Source organism: Nelumbo nucifera, chromosome 1 (assembly GCF_055504915.1).
Source record: "Nelumbo nucifera cultivar China Antique chromosome 1, China Antique-T2T, whole genome shotgun sequence".
NCBI classification, from domain to species: Eukaryota; Viridiplantae; Streptophyta; class Magnoliopsida; order Proteales; family Nelumbonaceae; genus Nelumbo; species Nelumbo nucifera.
Genome location: NC_142649.1, coordinates 89,303,454 through 89,327,133, shown reverse-complemented (window position 1 = coordinate 89,327,133; position 23,680 = coordinate 89,303,454). Strand labels below are relative to the sequence as shown.

Sequence of the window (23,680 nt, the reverse complement as noted above, 5' to 3'; positions counted from 1 at the left end):
CAACTTGTGTATGCTGAAAAGGGCATTTTAGTCTTACAATAGTTTATCAATAATTTTCTTACTTTATTTATTTGGGAAATAAAAGAACATGGATAAATGTATTTATCCAGACAAGTATTTCATGGAGAACCCTTATCCAGATAATTCTATTTACTCAGATAAGTAACTTACCGAAAAGTGAACGGGTCTAAGTGATTTATCCACTTAGCAGAAGAAGAGCAACACTTATCAAAAGAAGTAACCCAAAAATTTACCAAAGGGAAATACACTTTCGGTGATCCCTTCCCTACAAAAAAAAAATGCATGATTGACCAACTCTGCCCCCATCCACCACCAGTGTGGAAGAACAAGGCCTTAGAGAATGTGCTCATTAGGGTCAATCCACCCACCTTGGAATCCACCCATTCTATTGGCAGGTCAATACGGGTCGAGTAACCCATTAGGGTCAGTGGAAAAGGGTCAAGGTGGGTTGGGTCAAGGGTACCCAATAGAGTTAGGGTGGGTTGGTCTATACTCACCAAATCTCAAAAATACGATTATAGTTAAAGTGACTTGGACTCAGGTCTCTTAGCACGCACACATCTTATTATGAATCCAAACCACCATATCATGTTTCATTTTGTGGTTTCAAATGAAATAAAATAGATTTTATTAAATTTCGTGTTTAAATTCAATTTTACACGTAAACACTTTTACAAAAGCAATTTTAAAGTAATTTTATGAAAAGTACTTTTACGAAAGCACTTTTATAGAAGCAATTTTACAAAAGTACTTTTACATGAAAGCACTTTTGTGAAAGCACTTTTATAGAAGTACTTTTATAAAAGTTCTTTTACGAAAGTACTTTTACAAAAGCACTTTTACACGAAAACACTTTATGAAAGTACTTTACAAAAACAGTTTCAAGAAAGCATAAAAGCACATTTATGAAAGTACTTTTACACAAGTACTTTATGAAAGAACTTTTACAGAAGTACTTTTGTAAAAGTACTTTTATGAAAGCACTTTTGTAAAAGTTTTGCACTTCCTGCAATTTTCTATAATTTTTTGGTATTTTTTGCTTTTATTTGCAATTTTTGGGTATTTTTCTACATTTGAAATTTTCTAGTATTTTTCTGCATTTTCTACAATATTTATGCTTTTCTACATAATTGCTGCATTTTTCTGGTGTTTTTTATGCATTTCTTGTAATTTTTGGTATTTTTTTTTTGCATTTTTTCGTATTTTTCTGGTATTTTCTATATTTTTTTTTGCATTTTTTGTAATTTTTGTTTTGTGTTTTTTGCATTTTTTTACTATTTTCTAGACTTATCTACAATTTTTGCATTTTCGAGTATACGGGTTGACTTGGCCCGTTTTTTGTCACGCGGTAGTCTTGAGAGAGATAATTCTCTCAAAAATGTTTTTTAAAATATACTGATCAACCCAACCCGTTTCTGTCATGTGGTAGTCTTAAGAGATGATTTTCTCAAAATGTTTTCTTTTTCCGGGTATGTGTCAACCTAGCCCAGTTCTTTTCACGTGGCATCATTGAGAGAGATAATTCTCTCAATGATGTTTTTTGTCACGTGGTAGTCTTGAGAGAGATAATTCTCTCAAAAATGTTTTTTAAAATATACGGATCAACCCAACCCGTTTCTGTCATGTGGTAGTCTTAAGAGATGATTTTCTCAAAATGTTTTCTTTTTTCGGGTATGTGTCAACATGGCCCAGTTCTTTTCACGTGGCATCATTGAGAGAGATTATTCTTAGAAAAATTGTTATTTTCGAGTGTATAGGTTGCCTTGACCCATTTCTTCCACATGACAGTTTTGAGAGTTGCTCATCTAAAAAATTTGTTATTTTCGATATATGGGTCAACCCGACCCGTTTCTTCCATGTGACAACCTTGAGAGAGATGTTCCTCTTAAAAATTATTATTTTGGGTATATGACCCATCTCGCCCCATTTTTGTATTTATAGGTGAGGGTAGATGGGTTAATATGAGTGAGTGTGGTTAAAGGTCAATATGGATGGGTCAAGTGGGTCAATATGGGTGGCTTATAACCTTCTAACAAGGATTGATGATGGGTCATGGTGAGTTGGTGAGTCAATATGGGTGGTTTGGTATTCAACCCTTACCCAACCTAACCTAACCCACCCATTTGCCACCCCTAGCTTGGGTAATAATTACATCGTTCTTATGATGCATGCGTACACAAATCCTAATAATAATAATAATAATAATAATAATAATAAGGAAACTAGTTGTGATAATAAAAGATCAGAATCACAAAAAAATATTTGGCAGATATTCAAAAGAAGAAGTGCCCGATTAATACGTAAATGGCACTTTTTTATAAAATTTCGCCATTTTTGTGGTACTAATCTAAACCATCTAGTCTGAGATAAATCGTATTGATAATGACCCTTTAACCAATTTTTCCATTCATATTCATTCATTCCCGAATTCCGAAGTTTTTTATGCTTTGATTCGGAATGAAATATTCCTTGTGTTCAAAGTCACACATAACATCGCAGTCACACAGTCTGTTCTCGTCTACCCACATAACATCGCAGTCACACATGAAGAACATCTCATCCTCATACGTAGTATTATGCAGGGGAGATGTTCTCAATTCACGGGGATAGTGTGTTGTGGATAAACATGAACAGAGTTCTCGTGAGCAGAAAATCCAGAGTCTGAAGAATCTCGTCAAGGTTAACTGTTTGACTAAAATAATATTGATTGTAAATATTCTTTTATGCCACCTCCCATGGTAATTAGTTGTCATTTGTAGGAAGCTCAGAAACAGTTTGGGCTGTTTTTTCTACACTTTCATAGAAATGCATAAATGGCTGTATCAACATTAAATTTCCTTCTTCATTTTTTTTTTTACAAAACATTGCCTATATACTTTGTAATTAGGCCTCACCTCTCAAAGCCAAAAACCGCAGCTTGAAAGCCCCTCCAAATGGTAGGGATGATCATTGGCTGGGCTGGCCTAGGCCCACTCCAATTAGATGGGAACTAGCTAGTTTTGAAACAGATTTACCAAAGGGTATCTAAATGTTTTCCATTATTATTCGGTGTCCAGTAAAATCCAGAATTTCTGTCTTCTTTTCTTCTTTCTTCCTTTTGACCCATGCATTGATACAACTAAATTAGAAAGTATCCTATGATTTTAGATTGAGGCTTTTAATGAGATTCTTTCTATTTATTGGTTATGTATTCTTTCTTAGACATTTATAATGTTATTTATGCATTTTATAAACTTTGTTTGAAGAACCATGTAGTTTTGAAAAATATATTATCATACTTATTTAATATTATAATAAATGAATTGTTTAACACCCCATTCCTTTTAATATTCATGGATCAATCGTTAATCATGAATCACGGAAGGAATATCGTTGCATAAACATTAAACAAAAGATGTGATTCCTTCTTATTTCTTATTCAACAACCTCTCCTTTTTAAAATGTTCATATCAAAGCTTGTCTTTTTCTAATCAACAACCACCAACAATCAAGAAAATATCTCTAGCTATTCGAAACTTTATTTTGTTTCTTGTGACTGGGACCTATGAAGGAATCAATATCAGACTAGGAGAAGACAATATTAGAGTGCTTGAATATTGTTTAATTAATGGGAAGTGGGAGTTTTGGTTGAATATTGTTTAATTAATGGAAAAGTGGGACTTTTTTTTTGTTTACGTACTCTTCAGTCAGTCTACTCTACAAGGGATGAAAAAGCTGTTTTCAGTTTTCACACTTGTGTTCGCTAACTGTAAATTACACATCCACATTGACTAAACCAACAACTTAGATCCCATATCATAATTTATGCACACCACACACATATCTAGAGTCATTCATGGGACCTATGAAGGAATCAATAGCTTTTTGTTTTGTGCTTGGGCGGTTGAAGGCCCGCTAGCCCATGCCCCTAAAGCGCGCCTGAGCCTGACCCAAGACTCATAGATGTGTTGGATTCTTAATGAATTCAAATCTGTTGGATTTCTTATTGAATCAAATTCAGACATACCTATCCCTATGCTCTTATGAGTTTCTTCCATGGTTTTCCGATTTTTAATATTGCTCTAAATAAAAATATAAACGAAATATATATTTTACACTAAGAAATATTAATACCATGATCATGAAAAATAAATAAAATCCAAAATTAATGAGGGCGCTATCATTTGTTACAGTATTAGTTGTGTTTTCTTTTGTTAACTCAAGATTTCTCATGCCTTGGCTATTATTTCCATATACGTACATAACATGACAGAAAAGGATCGATGTCCTCCACAAATAAAATAGCACCAAGTGCAATCGTCCCTGAACTCCTTACAAAGGATAATTATAAAAAATGGAGAGTTTGGCTAAGAAACTACTTGCTGGGTGGAGAGCTTTGGGAAATTGTTGATGGAACAGAGCCTATCCCTGAAGCTACTCAACCTCAGTACAAGATGTGGAGAAAGAAGAACGCACAGGCTCTACACACTATCTAGATTACATGTGGAGCTGATATGTTTTCTCAGATCGAACTAATTGATGTAGCTAAAGATGCCTGGGATAATTTGGCCTCTATTCACAAGTCAGCAGAGGAAACAGAACCAAGCCCAGCAGAGGAAGAGGAAGGTAAATGTCTATTATAGGACCCACCCTTTTTCCCTTAAATTTTGCCATTGGATTTTGCTTTGTTTCAGCTTTCAAGGGAATCTCAATTATTTCGGAAATTTTAAACTGCTCGTCTACCGCGAAGATAACTTATCATCTCAGGTCTCAACCCATTCCATTCATGTATCATCATGTAAAATGGGTTTTAGTGCTGACTCCACAAATAGAAGTGTGAACGTTTTTTAGACATATATCTATACTGTTACAAAAGTTTTGCCATTCAAGTTTCAATTAAACAGCAAAATTAAGATTACTCGGTCATTTTAGATTTTGGGTTTTGGTATCAATCGAAAGGGATGCTGTCCACTCTAGCAAACCAAAGGGCAGAATACCACTCCAATTGTCTACCCGGCCTCATTTTCTGGATGAATTTTTGGACAGAAAAGTTATGAACAAGTATACAAAGAAAGCTTTATATATTGGCCTAGGATAGTGATCAGATTTCCGATTATTTAATTCCTGCCTACAGAGTACCGACCATGGCATCTAGAAATATGATTGAGTACTGAGGGTTAGTGCATCCATCATAATTATGTCCCAAACATAACTTGAAAGTTTTCTAATTGAATCAAATTTGTGACAGATAATCTCCAGGACTATAGTATGTATCTGCCCCTACAGAAGGCCGTCGACCAGGGTGAGTGGGAGAATGCCAAAAGATTCATTGATGGCCATCCAGATGCAGTGAGGGTCAAGATCACAACGATAAGGGATACTGCTCTACATATTGCGACTGACAATGGCAATGTTCTCATGGTGGATAAGCTGATACAATTAATGTCCGCAGAAGACCTGGAACTGAAGGACATTAATGGTGACACAGCCCTTTCCCGTGCTGCCTTGGGTGGGAATACAAAGATTGCGGAGTTATTGGTTAGAAAGAGTACAGGTTTGGTATGCATACCAAATAATTATGGTTTTATCCCAGTTACTGTGGCTGCTGGCTTTGGCTTCAAGGATACGGTGCGCTTCCTTTACTCAGTCACACCAGAGGTTGAATTTAATCCTTAGAAAAGTAATAATAATGGAGCCAAACTTCTTACTGAAGCAATTACTACTGAGCCTGAGATCTACGGTGAGGGCATAATGTTATAAGCTTATATTTTAGGGTAAAGTAGCAGAAGCACTTCATCACAATATATATTAACACCCTTATTGTTGTTTGTTTTCTTCCAAGATGTCGCTCTGGATCTACTCCAGCGCTACCCACGGTTAGCTATTACTCAAAATAAAGATGCTGATACATCACTGACTGCACTAGCTGAAAGGCCTTCAGCATTTCCAAGTGGAAGTCAGCATGGCATTTGGACACAATGGATCTACTCAACTAGGTGCCCCCATTTCTTCTTTTGGTCACACTCATTTGAGTGCAAGAATGATTTTTCTTTTTTTTTTGTTTATATGATAAAATAAAAATTTATTAGAAAAGAAAAAAAAGCATATATAGGAGATCCAAGCAGAGCTCAAATCAATTAAACGGAAGCCCCAACACTGCCAGGTAAGGATGGCAATTTTCTCCATTCCCGACGGGACCCGACTTCCCCGACCCGGTTGGATCGTGGATGGAGACTGAGGTCCCCACCCTGCCTCAACCCAATTATATATATATATTTAATATGTATATTAATATATTATTTATATTATATATATCAAAACATATTTAAAACATTATTTATTTTTCTAAAAAATATTGTTATCTAAAAAATTTTGGGGATTCAGGTCTGCATGGGGAACCCATCCCCACTGGGGATCGGGGATGGAGGACAAATTTTATCCCTGGTGGAAATCAGGGACGAGGATGAGATTAATTTAAGAATCATGGTTGGGGACAAGGAATATGATCCTCCGCCCTAAACCCGCCACATTCCCATTCCTAGTGCTAGGACCCAACCATAGATCCTCTACCCCTTCTTTTGGTACTCTTTAAGCCTCTAGGAACTTATTTGATGAACAACGCTATCTACATACAAGTCCACAATTTTCGTAGGTTTTTCTATTACACGACAAACCCCCAAAGTGAAAGTTGATATCAGCTTCGTCCAGAGAGTCATTTTTTGTTCGATCTTAATCCTCCATTTGCCATTGATCCAAAGCAGCCCACAAATAATCCTCATTTCTCGGGCACACTCTTTGCCTAAGAAGAAAAGACCTAAGGTCTCACTCATCTGAACTGACTCCTTTACAAGTTTACCCTAGTACCCTACTCTCACAATACGCTTATGCTCCGAAGTGATCACTTTTACCCCATCTTCTCTCTCCACAGAGAGAAGATGTGAGTGAAGTACTTTCTTTCTTGACCCTCGCACAAATGCCACCAGGGCTCACCCTACCACCATCTTCACTCATAGCTTCTAGCCCACCTCCACCTGAATCGAGCAATTAGCAGATATAAGCAAGCTTTCTATTCTCTAATCTCTTGCAGAAGCTTTTAGTTGCCTTCCTTTTAAGCCGTAGCTTGGCTTGCACCGTTTGGGAGGCCTGAAACATTGATTCAAAGGATTTCATTGAATTGCTTTAGAGATGCTTACACAAGAAGATTGAGCAGAAAGCATGTTTTGATCAGAAAGCCCAAGCATTCTCTAAGCTCATTGAACCACATCAAGCACAATCATTAGAGAGACCCCGTTCAGTCTGGTGTTTGGAGACAAGGAAGTAATCCTCGTAGAGATTGGGTCCCTCATACTCCAAACCAAATTCTACAATCAAGAAGTAAACAACAAAGATATACGGATTGAACTCAATCTATTGGAAGAAGCCCAAGACCGAGCACATGTCAGGATGGTGGCACAACAACAAAAGATGGCCAAGCACTACAACACCAAGGTCCATGAAAGAGAGTTCAAGATAGGGATCCCGTTCTTTGCAAGGTCATCATACCTAAACCTGGTGAGGACAAGCTCGGACCCAATTGAAAAGGGTAGTACAAAGTAACAATACATTCTTAATTTATAAGAACTCAGAGTCAACCTTGCCAAAGACTCTTGGGCACCTACCGTCCTAAGGTTGGGACAAAGTCAGTCGAAGACCACGGCTGGCCTGGCTGAAAAGCATAAAATTTATAGGGCTACGTGCCATTGAGCTCCCCACTACGACCTTTGAGAGCTCAAAAACACTTTGTCTAGTAGGAACCAAGGTGGTCTAACAAGAATTTTCGCCAAGTGATCATGACCAAGAACCATAGTTAAAAACAAAGCAAAATGCACAAGAATGAAGACAAAAAGAAAGGAGAAGTTCTCATTCATTTCGAGAAAATTATTGTACAAGGCAAAATCTCGGCATCCCGAGTTATACATCAAATCAAAAAAGAAAAAATAGAAAAGAAATTGTGGATCACTACTCGTTTGCTGCGTCGTTGGCATGAGTCTTCTCCTTGAACATGGTCACGTTATTAGGCTAGGCAAGTTGCTTTCCCGTCCTCTCCTCAATGTCCCACGAGCCAAGCTTCTCCACCACGGGAGCCACCTCAGGGAACAAGTGCAAGACCCTCCTCTTGCATTGAGAAAACCCGATCTACCAGGAGTCAATGGCATAGTTGTCAAGCTCAAGTAGGAATGCCTCAAATGCCTTGTACTTAGTGATCGCTTCCTCCTTGGCCCAGGCCAGCTTCACCTTAGCCTTCTTGGCCACCTTCTAGGCCTTGACCTAATTGTCCTTTAGATGGTGCACCCGACTCTTTAGCTTCCTCAGGTCGTCATCCCTATCCTCCATGGCATTCTTCAGTTTGGTCACTTCAGCTTTCAAGTAGGAGTTCTCCACCTTCCAAGCCTCAACCATTTGTCGAAGACTACGTATCCAATCGACCAATGTCATAGTACAAACAACACCATTCTTATGTTGTCTGATCTGAGGTGTGCTAAACCAAGGACACTGTTAGATAAGTCCTACCAACTAGACGAGGCCGAGGTGGAAGGACGAAGAAGTGCATTGAGGTAATTTGCAAATGCAAGGAGTATCAAAGGCTTAGGGAGTTGTTCCCTGGGTAGGCATTCCGATGCTCAAGTTAATAAGGCAAATGGGTGTTCGGTTAAGACGAGCCAAAGAGAAAAAACTAGTTTGAACGATGGTGAATGCAAGGGATGCAGAAGTAGGTTGAGATGAAAAGTCCTTTGTCTCAAGGAGGTCCCTCTTTACTCGGTGGGGCATGTCTTCTTCTCCGTGTGGGACTCTACTCTCTTACTGTGCCTTTCAAGATGTGACCACGATGAGGTGTGCTAATGTGGTCTGAAGACGCCAGCCACAGAGGCTAACACGTGGCAGCTTCGGCCAATTGAGGCATCACCCGAACACATGGTTCATGGGTTATTTGTGTAAGCTTACCTTGCAAATCTGGAAGCCATTGTGGGAATGACCTTCAAAACAGGCACTAAAAGTCTTAAGTTTCTGGCCCAAATCTTGTGATTATACCCACCCCAATTTGGGTCCCAAACTAGAGAAATGAGCCTTACAGTGCTCCCTAACCAAAGAAACTCAAGCTAAGGGTCCATTTCATTCGTAGATAGGACCAAAATCGAAATTGGATCACCTATTTTTGATGTATGTTTGGTTCAATTAAGAAATAAATTCAAATTCCATTTGTTGATGTTTGATTTACTAAGAGTTGCAATCAGAGTCAATTGAAAATTTTTTATTATGTATTAGTCTATTTATTATTTTATTAATATTTTATGTATATATAATTATTATTTTATTACTATTTTGAAAATTTTCTATTTATTACTATTTTATTACTCTGTTATTATTATTATTATTTTATTAATATTTAATAATTAATAATTTGTATTTTATTATTACTTTCATTTTGTTATATTAATATTTTATTTGTATTTAATTATAATTATTATTTAATAAATAATATTTTCGATTTTTGTTATTACTTTGTTATTCTCATTTTATTATTATTTAATAATTAATATCTCAGAACTTGCCATTTATTTATGAATATTTTATTAATATATTGTTCATTTATTATTACATTAATAATATTTTTATTACTATATTTTCTTAATAATTTGTTATTTTATTCAATTTTATTGTTATTTTCTTATTAGTTTATTAATTTCTATTATTTGTTTGTTATTTTAAAATTAATTTATTGTTATTGAATAATTCATGTGTTAGTATTTTAGTATTACTTTAATTATAATGTATTAATATTTTATTTGTATTGAATTATTATTGCTAATACCTTATTATAACAGTATTATTTTATGAATGTTTTACTAATATTTCATTACTATTTTATTAATACTATGGTGTTGTTTTATTATTTAATTACTAATTTTTTATTATTATGATTTTCTTAATACTTACTAACATTTTATTTATATTTTATTATTATTATATTTAACAATTCATATCTTTGTTTGTTGTTATTAATTTATTAATACTTTATTATTTTATTAATTTTAGGGTTTGGGGGATTTTTGTCATGAGTTCTTACTTCTTGACGAACTTTGGAATGGGAATCTGATTGGGGCGAGGGGGCTAGAATGGCCATTCTCCCATGTGGGGGGCACCCATTCCCCAAAAAATGGGAATCAGAATCCGATTCTTTCTAAATAAATGGTAGGAATCAAAATAGAAACCAAAATGTGCCATTCTGATTCCAATTCGAGGCACCTATTCCTAGAAACTGAATCAACAAGGTTGGGCTTGTAGAAGGCACCAAATATGTAGCTAGGCAAATCACTTTTGCTACAATAATGTTGTGCTTGCACTAAAACAAAATCAAACCTTTTGATACAATGGTACAACACCTCAAATTAGATGACTTGACATTTTGGTGGGGTTACAAAAGAGAACTCATCTCTAGGAGGGGGACTTTGGTCACTTCTAAACAAAATGATAGGGGATAAAACCATTACAACGTGAACCTGGACCAGAGGTGCTAAGGTATACCAATTCCATCTTCTCAACTCGATAACTACCTAGATGACTTTTCGAGTGGAAGATAAAAAGCCTTAGATTGTGTTCGGTTTGATAGAAAACAATAGAGAAACAAAAATGTGAGAGAAACTTCTCAAGAAACTTTGCCATATTTGTTAAAACTTTCTATCAACTTTTTGTTCCTATTTAATTGTTTCCCTCTTATTGCTATATATATCAAACCAAACATAACCTTTGTTCGGGTGGTGTTTCAATTGGCTGAAGCTACCTCGTATTAGCCTCTGCCACCAATGTCTTTGGACCATGTCAACACACCAAATTTTGGCTACACCACGAAAAGGCATACTGAGGAAGTAGAGTCATACATGGACAAGGAGACATGCCTCATTGAGGAAAGGGGAACCTCCCATGAACCTAAATGGGCAACCTCATTCTAACAACCCCGTAGACCTCATTTGAATACAATATGGATGTTTGGCTATATAAAGGCATCTCACCCTCGAGATAAAGGACTTTTGGCTCTCAACCATGATTTAAACTAGTATGTTCTCTTTGGTTCATCCTAACCCATCACCCATCTCCCTTACTATGTTGAGGTTGGAGCGTCTACCGGGGAACAACTCTCGGGCCTCTAATCCTCTTCGTGATTGCAGATTACCTAGGTGCATGTCTTCATCCTTCCACCTCGGCCTCATCCCATTGGTAAGATTTATTTGACTATGTCCTGGGTTTGGGACACCTCGAAACAAACAACATTAGATTGGCACTATTTGTGGGAATGCACAAGAAGCCTATTCCCTATTCTCTTTCTCTCTCTCTCTCTCTCTCTCTTTCTCTGTCTCTCCCTCTTTGTGCCCTAGAAACAACATATCATTTCTAAGAACACTGCCTACAACTCTAGAGCCCATTCCCCATCAATAGGATCTCGCTCATAGCACAACTCCCCTATATGGGAGGCTCAACTACAAGCCCAAGTCAACCCCATCTGGTTCAACACTCTATAATAGGTCAACCACATCATCACAATGATGGTAGCACTAGGATAGAAAGGACAAGTCCCCCTAGCCACTACCCTAGTCGTGTAAGTGCCCACGATGGTTGATCCTTGGACTGGGGACCCCAAAAGGTGCCCTACACACCAATCGAAGACTAAGATCAAACATGAGCAACCCCAACCATCTTGGAAGCTTGACTCCCAACCTTGGACTCGAGTGAATGATGCTCACACTCAGTCCTACCACACTAGCACTCGACTCCCTACCAAAGAATGACTTGGCCAAAGCTCCCACCATCAGCAACTGCAAATCTTGTTTGTTGAGTCCAACTCCGTCTAAGATTGACGAGCAGTGCCCAAGATAGAGAAATCAATGGACATCGGTCAGGCTAACCAGAACGTGGAAATTAGGAGTTTGCAAGAGAAATTAGATGAGTTGGAACGCAGCTAGGCAGACCTCAACGTTGCCCCTCTAGCAGTCCGCTTGCAAAGCAATGCCCTACAAAGGAGCTGGTTTTTGTACAAGAGATCATGGATGAACTCCTTCCCGTTGGGTGGAAACTCAAATAGTTCGAGAAATATGATGGGACCTCGAACCCCAATGATCACCTTGAAGATTCCATGGCTGTAATGATATTGCACAACTCATCTAGAGGTCTTATGAGCAAGGCTTTTGTCGTGACCCTCCAAGAAGTAGCCCGGACATGGTACGCTACCCTACCACCACGCTCTATCACTTCATGGGAGTAGCTTAAAGCATGACTTTTGGAAAAATTCACTTCTGTCCATCAACACTGGAAGAGCTTGGCTAGTCTTATGTAGGTGCAATAGAAAGAAGGGGAGACACTGAAGGATTACCTAACAACGTTCTACACTGAGGCCCTCCAAATCTAGTGCTTGGATCAGTTAGTAGTCATAGCCTCCATCATGAATGGACTGCGCTTGCCCAGGTTTAGATTCTCCTTGGAAGAGAATCCTCCTCCCACTCTAACCGCAGACGTGGCACACGCAAAAGTACATAAATGCCAAAGAAGCCTAAGAACTTCATAGATGAGAAGAGGAAGCTCAACATGACTGAAAGCACTGAGATTGTGGTGATGGAAATATAGACTGTGACGGCAAAAGGTAGGACCGCTATGGAGACCACAAGCCGAGGACCCAACCATCGATGTATCGCAACTTCACCCCACTCAACATGTCATGGACCGAGGTGCTGATGCAAATTCATGGTTGTAGTTTTGTTCAATGACTAGAGAAGATGAAGTCCCAAGGCAACAATAGGAACCGGGACAAATATTATGACCTCCATCACCACTTGGAAGACCTCGTCCGACATTGGTACCTCGGCAAGTTTGTGGACATCAAGGAACAAAGACCGAAAAAGAGCATGGCCGCATTGAAGTGCCTATAGCCCAAGACCCTCCGATCGAGGTCATCATTGTCATTTCAAGCAAAATGGCTTCATGAGATAAGAGCAGCTCGGCCTAGAAGGCCTATGCCTGGCTGCACAAGGTTGATATAGGGAGCCAAAGATGTTGTAGGGCGCCTTCATCACCTTCATTGATGATGACCTCAGGGAGGGTACAAGTGTCACACGATGATGCCTTGGTAATATTGGTGGAGATCACCAATTTTGAAGTGCATTGGATCCTCATGGATATGGGAAGCTTAGCGGATATTATATTCGATGTAGCATTTGAGAAGCTCAACACCCCTTTGGTAGGCTTTTTGTGGACATGTTAATACTAGAGGGGAATATCAACCTGCGACTAATGATAGATAATGACATCACTACCAGAACAGTCATGGAGGAATTCATTGTTATTTGGGTCCTGTCCCATACAACACCATTATTGGCCAACCAACATTGAATGTGCTAGAAGCTTCAATCTTAACCTACCACTTGGCAATAAAGTTCTTAACCGTGCATGGGGTAGGCATCACCTGAGGAAACCATCTTATTGCAAGGTAGTGCACTGTGACAACCTACAAGGGAAGACCCACACAGCATGGCCAACCCATGGAGGACCTCATCTAGGTACCCCTCTTTGACGGTGACTCAAAGAAAACAGTCAAGATAGGGTCTCTCATAGAGGAAAGTCTCTAGGACAATATCATCCAGTTCTTAACAACTAACACCGATGTCTTTATGCGGTCTATAACTGACATGCTAGAGATCGACCCCAAGGTCACCCATTGGCTCAACATCGACCCACACTACCGACTCATGAGGTAGAAGAAGAGCAGATTCACCTCTGAATGGTGGCAAATGATAAATGAAGAAGTCCATAAGCTACTAGAAGCCAAATTCATTTGAAAAGTGGCCTACCTAGATTGGCTCACGAATGTGGAGAATTTGCATTGATTTCTCCGACCTCAGCTAGGCTCGTTTGAAGGATAGATTCCCCTACCATGTATAGATCAACTTGTCGACACAATGGTGGGGCACAAGCTCTTGAGCTTCATGGACGCCTTCTTCATCTATAACTAGATATAGATGCAACCTGATAACCAGGAGAAGAACGCCTTCATCACCAACCGATGTCTCTATTGCTAAAATGTAATGCCTGCCTTTCGGGCTCAAGAACACCGACACCACTTTTAAAAGGACGGTGAACCAATTTTTAGAGAATAGCTTGGCCAGAACGTGGAGGCATATTTGGATAACATGCTAGTGAAGAACAAAAAAGGTGGAGCTACACTTGGCCGACCTAGAAGAGGTCTTTAGTCTCCTTCGGCAATACCGCATGAAGCTGAATCCAGCAAAGTGTGTATTTTGGGGTCGGCCCTAGAAAGTTCCTAGGGTTTATAGTTACATAGAGAGGGATCAAAGCGAATCTAGAAAAATTCAAGCCATCCAAGATATGCAGTCATTGCGGATGCATAAGGAGGTACAATGCTTCACGGGGCAGATAGCCACTCTGAGCAGGTTCATGCCAAAGTTTGTAGACCACTACCTCCCCTTTTTCAAAGCCCTCAAGCAAGTAAAGGATTTCTAGTGGACCAAGGAGTGTGAACGGTCCTTTCAAGAACTGAAACAGTACCCGAGCTCGCCACCCCTATTAACGAAGTCGACCTAGCGATAAACTCTTTCTCTACCTCTCTGCTAGGGACAAGGTGATCAGCTTGGTCCTAGTAAAGGAAGGTCATATTCAAAAACCTATCTACTACACTAGTAAGGTCCTTATGGACACAAAGATGCAATACTCAAACATGGAAAAGGTCGCCTTGGCCCTCGTTACCTCAACATAGAAACTCAAGCCCTACTATCAAGCACATAACATTGGGGTACTCACTGATCAACCACTAAAGTAGATACCACAGAGGTCAGAGACATCAGGGTGGCTAATTAAATGGAGCATGGAGCTTAGCGAGTTTGACATCGACTATGCCCCTCAGCCAGCCATCAAAGCCTAGGCCTTGGCTGACTTCTTAGCAGAATACACCTTCTCGGTCTAGGACCTAGCCAAAGGACCCTCATCTTGGATACTTTACGTCAACGGTTATTCCAACCGACAAGGGAGCAATGCCGGTTTCGTACTCCTCAGGTCATTCTCGAGCACACACTTTGATTTGAGTTTAAGACCTCAAACAATGAAGCAGGGTATGAAGCCCTAATGGCCGGACTCTACCTTGCATGAGAAGTCAGAGCAAAGAGAGTCGAACTCTTCTGTGACTCCCACTTAGTGGTGAAGCCAGTTCGAGCTCTTTGCCATACAACAGATACTGAGAGCCAAGAACATCCAAACTAATGCCCTATCTAAGCTCACAAGCTTGTCGCAAACAGATCTTGGGAGCACAACTTGGATGGACACTTTAGCTCACCCCAGCATCTCTGAAGTGGCCTTGATAGTTCTCTTGGAGAAAAAGGAGCCATCCAAGATGGGCCCCACTTTGCAGTATCTATAGAACGATACACTACACGAAGACTTGACAGAAGCGAAGAAGCTCACTCATAGAGCAGCTCGATACCTCATCAGGGGTCATCTCTATTGCAGATTGCACACTCTACTATACTTGAGGTGCCTCCATCCAATTGAAGCCAACTATGTCGTTAAGAAAATGGATAAAGGCATTTGTGAAGACCACCCTGGTGCTTGAACCTTTGTATACAAAGCCCTCTAGAAAGGCTACTTTTGGCTCACCATGAAGTAGGACGTAGCCCAGCTTGCCCAAAAATGTGATGGCTAGACACTCCAATTTGCACCACTACCCAATGGTCCCGCTAACAACAATTCCTAGTCCATGGCCCTTTGCTTAGTGGGTATGGACATCCTCAGAGCATTCTCTATTGCTTCTAGGCAGAATAAGCTCCTCCTCGCCGTCATGGATTACTTAACCAAGTGGTTCGAGGTCGATCCCCTAGCCCACATCAACGTTCAAAACATTCAGGGATACTTGTGGAGAAACATCATTTGCTGCTTCAGCATTCCTCGAGTGATCATCATTGACATTGGCTCACAGTTCATTGATAAGATGTTCAAAGTTTTCTGAGCCAAGCTCAAAATAGACCATCACACAATGTCTATGCACCGACCTAGAGCAAACTCTAACCCAACTAGGAAGGACCGTGCAGGGTAACTATAGTACTTGGACCGAACTCGTACACATTGGAAGACCTTGATGGCAAACCAATACCGATGAGCTATTAAGTAAACACTATTATCACGTAGTACACATACAGGCCTAACCAAGGCCCAATGATCATCGCACACAAGCCCGATTGACTTCTAATAGTTGGGACCTAACAGTCACCACACACAGGCCCATTCGACCTCCAAACGGCTGAGGCCTAATGATCGTGAAACACTCAAAGGACTGGCCAACCTTTGGTAGCCGAGGCCTGATGGTCACATCACAGAGGAAGACCCGACTGGCCATAAATAACCAAGGTTCAAAAACCAGCCAGCCCTAACTAGGCACGGTGGGAATGATGCCCTTTCCACTTATGGCAAGAGGGCATCCATTGAACTCCATGCACCCACCCGACACAGAGTTGAGACAAAGCTAATCAACCATGGCCAACATGACTAGAGAACATGAGCCCTACAAGACCAGGCGCCATCTGGTTCCCTACCAATGTCGAGAGCTCAGAAGCACCTTAACCACTACGACCCGAAGTGGGCTACCTATAGGATTTTTTCCAAGGATAGGAGACCTAGGTCACTAAAAGACCAAGGTGTACCTCAACTCGGCAAGCTTAACACAATAAATAGACATGCAAACTACAAGGAAAGGGATAAGAGCACAAAAAGTTTTCATTAATATTCAAAAAGTTTCACACAAGTATAAAAGCTCGACATATGGAGAGGTATACAAGAGCACAAGAAAAAGGAAAAGGAAAAAAAGGACGCTCATTCCTCGATAGGATAGTCTTCAACTCAAGGTTGACCATCGGTAGCCACAGTAGCTTCAGCAGTCTTAGCTCCTTGCTCTTGGGGCAACTGCTCGAGATCGAATAGGCCAAACTCCCACACCACATTCACAGCCTCGAGAAATAGGCACATCACCTGCCTTTGGCAAAGAGTGAAGTTGTCCTACTAGGAGTTGGTGGCATAGTGGTTCAGGTCATTTTGATAGGTCATCAAGGCTTTGCACTCAAAGATTCCCCCCTTCGTCCGAGCTACCTTCTCCTTGGCCTCTTCCAACCCCTTCTTCAGCTACTCACGGGTCTCCTTGAGATAGTGGACGTGGCTTTGCAACTTCTAGATGGTCTTGTTCCTCTCATTCATCCCCCTATTTAAGTTGGATAACTTAGCCTTCAAGTGAGTGTTCTTGACCTCCCTTGCCTTGTACAAGCGCCCAAGACCACATAGATGGTCAACTAGACTGACCACTAAGCACACCAACTGCAACAAAACAGGAGTTAGCGAAGACATAGGAAGTTGAGAAGAAGATCGAGGAAGGACTTATCGCCATGATTTAATGCATAGCCGAGCTTCCCAGAAAGCTATTGATATGGTTGTCGGTCTCCCTTTTGATCTCTAGGAGCATGACGCCTTAGGTGAACAACTCAACTACACCTTCAGTCTCTAGGGTGTTAGTAAGCCAGAATGTCCAACGTGACACATAAATGCCAGCCTCTTCACCGTGGCCACCCCCTTTGAGTCCACAATGATCACCCCCTCAAATGACCTTGGCCTTTTTGATTGCTGAGGAGTAACCTCCACAGAACGGTGCTAGGAGTCCATGGCGCCTAACATTATGATTGAGGCCCTCACCGCTTGGGCTTTCCTCATGGTCGTAACCTGCATATGCCTAACACAATCCTTAGTGCCACCAGCTATGTCTGAATCTGCACAAGGCAATCACACCAATCAAGAAATAGAATAAGTAAATGGGAGCATGTCATGAACTAGTTACAAGACAAACATATCAGACTGGAACTGATCAGCTGAGGGATGCATCAACCCGACATGAATCAACATATCAGGTGAAATGTACTCCTTAATGTGCACCTGCACTACCCTTCTAATGGCTGCAATTTCCTCCCTTGACAGCTTGCCACAGTTGGAGCCTTGTCCTTTGTTCAAGGGAATAACCAACTCGAAAGAAAATGGCTAGCTATCTCAGTGCTTGACAAAGAAGAAGCCCTCCTTCCATTGCTTAATCGAGGAGGGGGCTCCAATGAGCACCATAGGGTTTAGCCAGACAGATAAATAGTAACAACCATGCTAGTGCTTTTCCAAGTGGAAAAGTGCCTAAACATCGGCAGGGTGACCTGTATGTTCTAAAGGGTATAGTAGCGGAGTAGCCCGACTAGGTACCTAAACGAGTTCGACATCAATTGGATAGGCTGGACGTGATAACCCCTCAACATTGTTATAACTCCTTGGTCTAAAGGGAACCTAAGACTCATGATCATGTTGTTTTGTTCTCATACACACAGATCTCGCTAGGATGGGCCAAGGTGGCCCTCTCGCCTATATCACTAGGCACCTCAACTCAAACTCCTTGAGAATGCTATATGCCTCCCGGATGTGGACCATGTCTATCGATGAAAGACCGTAGGGAGCCGAGGTGAGTCACTCCTCGAACCTCATCTCAAGAACTTGCTCTTCCTCTAACTCTACCTCGGCCTCGACGTTGGACTCACTAGTCTCTTCGATGCCAACCTCTCTTTGGACCTTGGTCCCCCCGACCTCGGTCTCGTCCTTAGGCACCCTAACCTCAACAACCTTAAACCGACGACTACATTGCCTCTCACTCCTTGAAGTAAAACCATTGAATAGTGAATAAAACGAAGAGGGCAAGGTCAAAGACATCCTACCGAAGAAAGAAAGAGCTTGGGTCACCTGAAACACCAAGAAAGAAATAGTTCAAAGTGTTAGCCGAACTTCAAGGAACACTCCCTCTCAAAATGCTAAATTGAAATGGATCGATCACTATAGAGGCAACCAACGGTCCAGATGTAGTGCTGCACTTTGCACATGTGTAAACTCGAAAAGATAAACGATGTGACTTCCAACCCGTATGGGCTACGACAAAAGTGTTGAACCAGTCGAATGACCTGCCGGCCCGGTTTGCCGAAGCTTCAACCAGCCAAAGAAAGATTGAAGTTCTTTAACCGAGGACTTGGTAGCTCTTCCTCTCGACCGCGATTGAGCACTACACTCTTCAATTCTAGAACTAGGAGAGTGATGTTTGAGTGGTGCCTCAGCTAGCCAAAGCTGCCATGTGTTAGCCTCCGTAGCAGACATCTTTGGACCATGTCAACACACCTCATTGTGGTTGTGCCATGAAAAGGCACACTGAGGAAGTAGAGTGCTATATGAAGAAGGAGACACGCCTCGTCGAGGAAAGGGGAACCTCTCGAGAACCTTAGTGAGCGACCTCATTCCGACAACCCCGCGGACCTCATTTGAATACAACACGGATGTTTTGTTATATAAAGGCATCTCCCCCTCAAGGTAAAGGACTTTTGGCTCTCAACCTACTTCTGTATCCATTGCATAAACCATGGTTCTAACTAGTCTGTTCTCTTCGGCTTGTCTTAACTGATCACCCATCTTCTTTACTAACTTGAGTGTTGGAATACCTACCTGGGGAACAATTCCTTGGGCCTCTGATCCTCTTTGTGATTGCAGGTTACCTTGGTGGACGTCTTTGTCCTTCCACCTCAGCATCATCCCAATTGGCAGGATTTGTCTGACTGTCTCCTTGATTCAAAACACCTCAGATCAGACAACATCATCCTTACAATTTTAATATATTTAGTTAGGGAATAGAAAGACCATAATTATGTGATTTGGACAACTTAAGGGAAATTTTACCCATCATTCCAAAACAGATCTTTTAGAAAACTTACACCAAAAATAAGTTCTAGTCATTGTAACCATCTAATTTTATTACACTCGGAAATTTCCAAAAGAAGGTGACAATTGGAAAAATGTCTCTCTCTCTCCATAAACATTTGGTTTATTGGAATAATATCTCCTAAAAGCAAAATCCCACGGACACTCTGTAAGCACATCTAACCACACATAGAGAACATCTATCAGGAATTTGAGAAACATGTACAGAAAATATTCTTAATGAACCGTTGGACTTTGTGTTTTCAGAGTTTTTGCTGAGGAGATTTGGCTCAGTCTTTTGCGTCCTTTGCTAAGTTTTAAGCCCCAGCTTTTAGTGAGCAAATCTTGGAAATTGGCCTCGATGACTTGACCCAACTGCACTGCTACAACTCGGTGCCTTCATTCATGTATAGATTCTTATTGGAAGATTGAGTTTAGTTTTTACAAGCTAAGTTGCTTTGATTATCTTAGGCTATGTTTGGTTTGAAGGAAAATGCATGTAAAGGAAGGAAAAGGTAGGAAACCTTTACAAACTTTGTATAGGTTTTTCTATCTTTCCCTTCCTTTCCCTACTTTTTCCTTCAAACAAACATAGCCTTGGGATTCGTTGTCATCATTCGAAGCTTGAAACTTATCTTTTAGCATAGAGAATTAATAGAAATTATCGATGGCTAATTACTATGACAATTGTCAAATTTAGTATTTCCTCTCATCTTTCTTTCTTTTGTACTTGAAAATATCCCTATCCCAGCTGTGAAAATCAAAGGCGTAGACAGTACCGGCAACGGAGATCAAGTCCGAATCATCCACAGAGGTCTCTCTCTCTCTCTCTCTCTCTCTCTCTGGTTAGTGTATTATATGGCACAAAGCCTAGCAGACCCTGACTCCTCTTTCTCTCTCTCTTGAAAGTATCCACAAAATTTGCTACCTGTCCCTTTGTTTGGAATAAAACAGCCTGTTGTGGGATGATCATGGATCCTCTTTAGCAGACTAGCTGGGTAAGAAATTTGCATAGCTGATCCATACCATCTTAATACTTCATTTAACTTGATCTAGAAAAATTCTCTGAAAGAAAAAAGAGAGAATTCTAAATACTAACAAAAGCCAAATCAGATAGTAAAAATTATCAGATAATGCAGACTTTTGGCAGGGCCACAGTTTTAGATGATAAAACCGCCATTATCAAGTGGTTGTTCATGTTTCTTGAAATGCATACGTTACGGGTGGCAAGTTATGTTGGCTCAAAGACCCTATTGCTTCTATAGCCTAGATCAAGAGGCTACCTTGGGTAAAATTTATTCCTACTAGTAATAATATATATTTTCAACTTTTCATCATAAGTGAAATTCTTATAGTTTATGTTGCAGTTGTTTGGTTTTTATGTCGGCTAGCGTGGAGTGCCTTTAAACCATTAGGTATGAAAAAAAAAAAATTGGATCATTTGAACTTTGGTTAAGTCATGATATTTTTTTTCTTTTTCTAATTATTTTGTCAACTGCTCAGGAATTCAGCAATTGTACAGAAATAAGCTGATATTGATTCAAGTAAAAGAAATACTAAAAGTCATTTGTTCTGAAATTGAGAAATTGGATGAATCACATCTTAACAAAGTAGAAGGTGACATTATTACAGGTGTCCAATTTGGGATTGTTGAGCTTGTTGAAGTTATCAGGTCCATTCCTGTAGAATTATATGTCCTAGATCATAATAATCGAAACCTGATTTCACTTGCAATTGTACATGGACAACATAAAGTCTTCAACCTCATATATGGGATCAGGTGCAAAATACAACCATCTCAACGATATTGATTACTTTGGCAACAACATGTTACATTTAGCTGCAGAGTTATCACCTTACAAACAGCTTAGTAGAGTGTCTGGGGCAGCTTTGCAGATGCAACGAGAGCTTCAATGGTTTAAGGTCAGCTCTTCTTCATTAGTTAGTTCTAGATGATGTACAATTTGAGTCCAGATCGGTTGGAGGCAAAACCATGCATGGGTCCAGTGTGCATGATTTTGTTTCCAGCCAATCAGGTCCTGAACAATGTCATTTGAGTCTTTGCATGATGCTGATTGGTATGTTATATATATCAGCTCACAAACCACTTTGCTATGATGTATTAATGTATATGTTTTAGTGCTGCGCTAAAATAATGGAATCAGAGCCTTCAATGTATTTTTGTGGCTCTACCTTGAATTAAATGAAGTGACATCAAGGTGGCATAATACCTCTAAAACTCTCGAAAACTGTCAAATAACAGGAGGTGGAGAAGTTCATACCACCCAAGCACAGAGAAAGTCGAAACAACAACGGCAAAACACCTCAAGCTTTGTTTACCGAGGAGCACAAGGACTTGGTCAAGGAAGGAGAAAAATGGATGAAGGACACAGCACAGTCATGTATGCTTGTGGCTACTCTGATTGCTACATTTACATTTGCAGCAGCATTCATTTTGCCAGGAGGAAATAATAATGATACGGGCATTCCTATTTTCTTACATACCACAGCTTTCTTAGTTTTTATTATCTCAGATGCATTATCGCTCTTTTCTTCTTCTACCTCAGTGTTGATCGTTTCAGGAATTCTCACATCACGATATGCAGAACAAGATTTCCTCGTATCATTGCACAGGAGATTGATAATTGGTCTTGCCACCCTATTCTTCTCAGTAGCAACTATGATGGTAGCCTTTGGTGCAACCCTTTTCCTTGTTCTTCATCATCGAGCTCAATGGGTAGCCATTCAAATAACTTTGCTTGGCAGTGTCCCAGTTTGTTTGCTTTACCGCAGTTTCCCCTATTGGTTGACATGGTAATCTCCACATATGGATCTGGCATCTTTGGTCTAGGAAAGTGATAGATCAAGGCTCTGTTCATGTGTGAGAGAGAGATTGAATATCTACTGTAAAATGTGTTCATTGATTAATTTTTCTTTTTTTGGTTTGCTATGTCAATTAATAACATTTGTGGGTTTAGATTTGTGAATTTGTAACTTAATTGGGATTGTCGAGAAGTAGTTTAATTTGGATTATTCCAATACTTAACTAGGCTCTGTTTAGATTGAAAATCGAGAGAGAGAGAGAGACTATTTAATTACTGTTGTTTCAACAAGTTACACAATTTTTTACGATTTCATGATAAACAAATGATCCTAAACGCGACTATATGTAATAGTCATAGGTTACTTTGCTTCTCTAGAGAATCCATTCTCAATGAGAAAGTACAAGGAATTGTAGCTTGCTAATCCTGATATCAAGTGTCAAATTAAAGGGTGAACATGAAGTTTGACGATAAGAGGGGCAGTAATTTGCTAAGCCTTTGCGTAATTAAAGTCGTCTATTCAAGCATCTCTGTTGCAAATGGTTTAGGGAACCGTTTGGGGTGGGAGTTTAACTTCAAATATATGCAACTGCTTAAATTAGAGTCTGTTTGTCAAGTCTTTCTGCGCTGTCTTCCGTTTATTTAAAAAAGCCCGAAAGACAAAAAATCAGTCTATTTCCGTTTGATTCGCGTAAGATCTCGCCGCCGAAAACCCTGCGCCGAAAAATCTGGAAAAGCCCAATTTGAGCTTATTTCGTCGTAGCTTCCGGGTTTTTACGCCCTGCCCTCTCGGAGCTTCACCATACGTGTGCGACCTTTCACACGCACACAACTATGAATAGTAAACCCTCGATGAACCCCCCAAACCTCTCTAATTCGTATACGTGACACCTCTTAGGTCTCACAGGTTCTCTTCCACTTCCCCCTCTTCCTCCTCGGCCTCCTTCCCCTTCATACTCTTCTTCTTCTTCTTCTTCCTCCTGCTCCGTCATCGCTATCCTCTGCTTCGTCTCTCTTCC

General features: G+C 40.2%; 1 protein-coding gene across 42 annotated transcripts in view; it reads left to right on the top strand.

Annotated features, from left to right (window-relative positions):
- Positions 1 to 22,885, top strand: part of LOC104591030 (ankyrin repeat-containing protein NPR4-like) — a 32,570-nt gene extending 9,685 nt beyond the window's left edge. For 3 of the 42 annotated variants that reach the window (XM_088888161.1, XM_088888163.1, XM_088888167.1), the window contains 6 exons: positions 4,274 to 4,626; positions 5,249 to 5,740; positions 5,843 to 5,996; positions 20,591 to 20,653; positions 21,620 to 21,762; positions 22,103 to 22,885. In XM_088888161.1, coding sequence (XP_088744287.1) covers positions 5,963 to 5,996; positions 20,591 to 20,653; positions 21,620 to 21,762; positions 22,103 to 22,657 — 795 coding nt within the window. In that variant the 5' untranslated portion in view covers positions 4,274 to 4,626; positions 5,249 to 5,740; positions 5,843 to 5,962 and the 3' untranslated portion in view covers positions 22,658 to 22,885. Of the gene's footprint in view, positions 1 to 4,273; positions 4,627 to 5,248; positions 5,741 to 5,842; positions 5,997 to 20,106; positions 21,763 to 22,102 lie in introns of all 42 variants that reach the window. The other 39 variants (XM_088888168.1, XM_088888171.1, XM_088888253.1 and 36 more) reach the window with 33 other exon arrangements.
- The last annotated feature ends 795 nt before the right edge of the window (positions 22,886 to 23,680 follow it).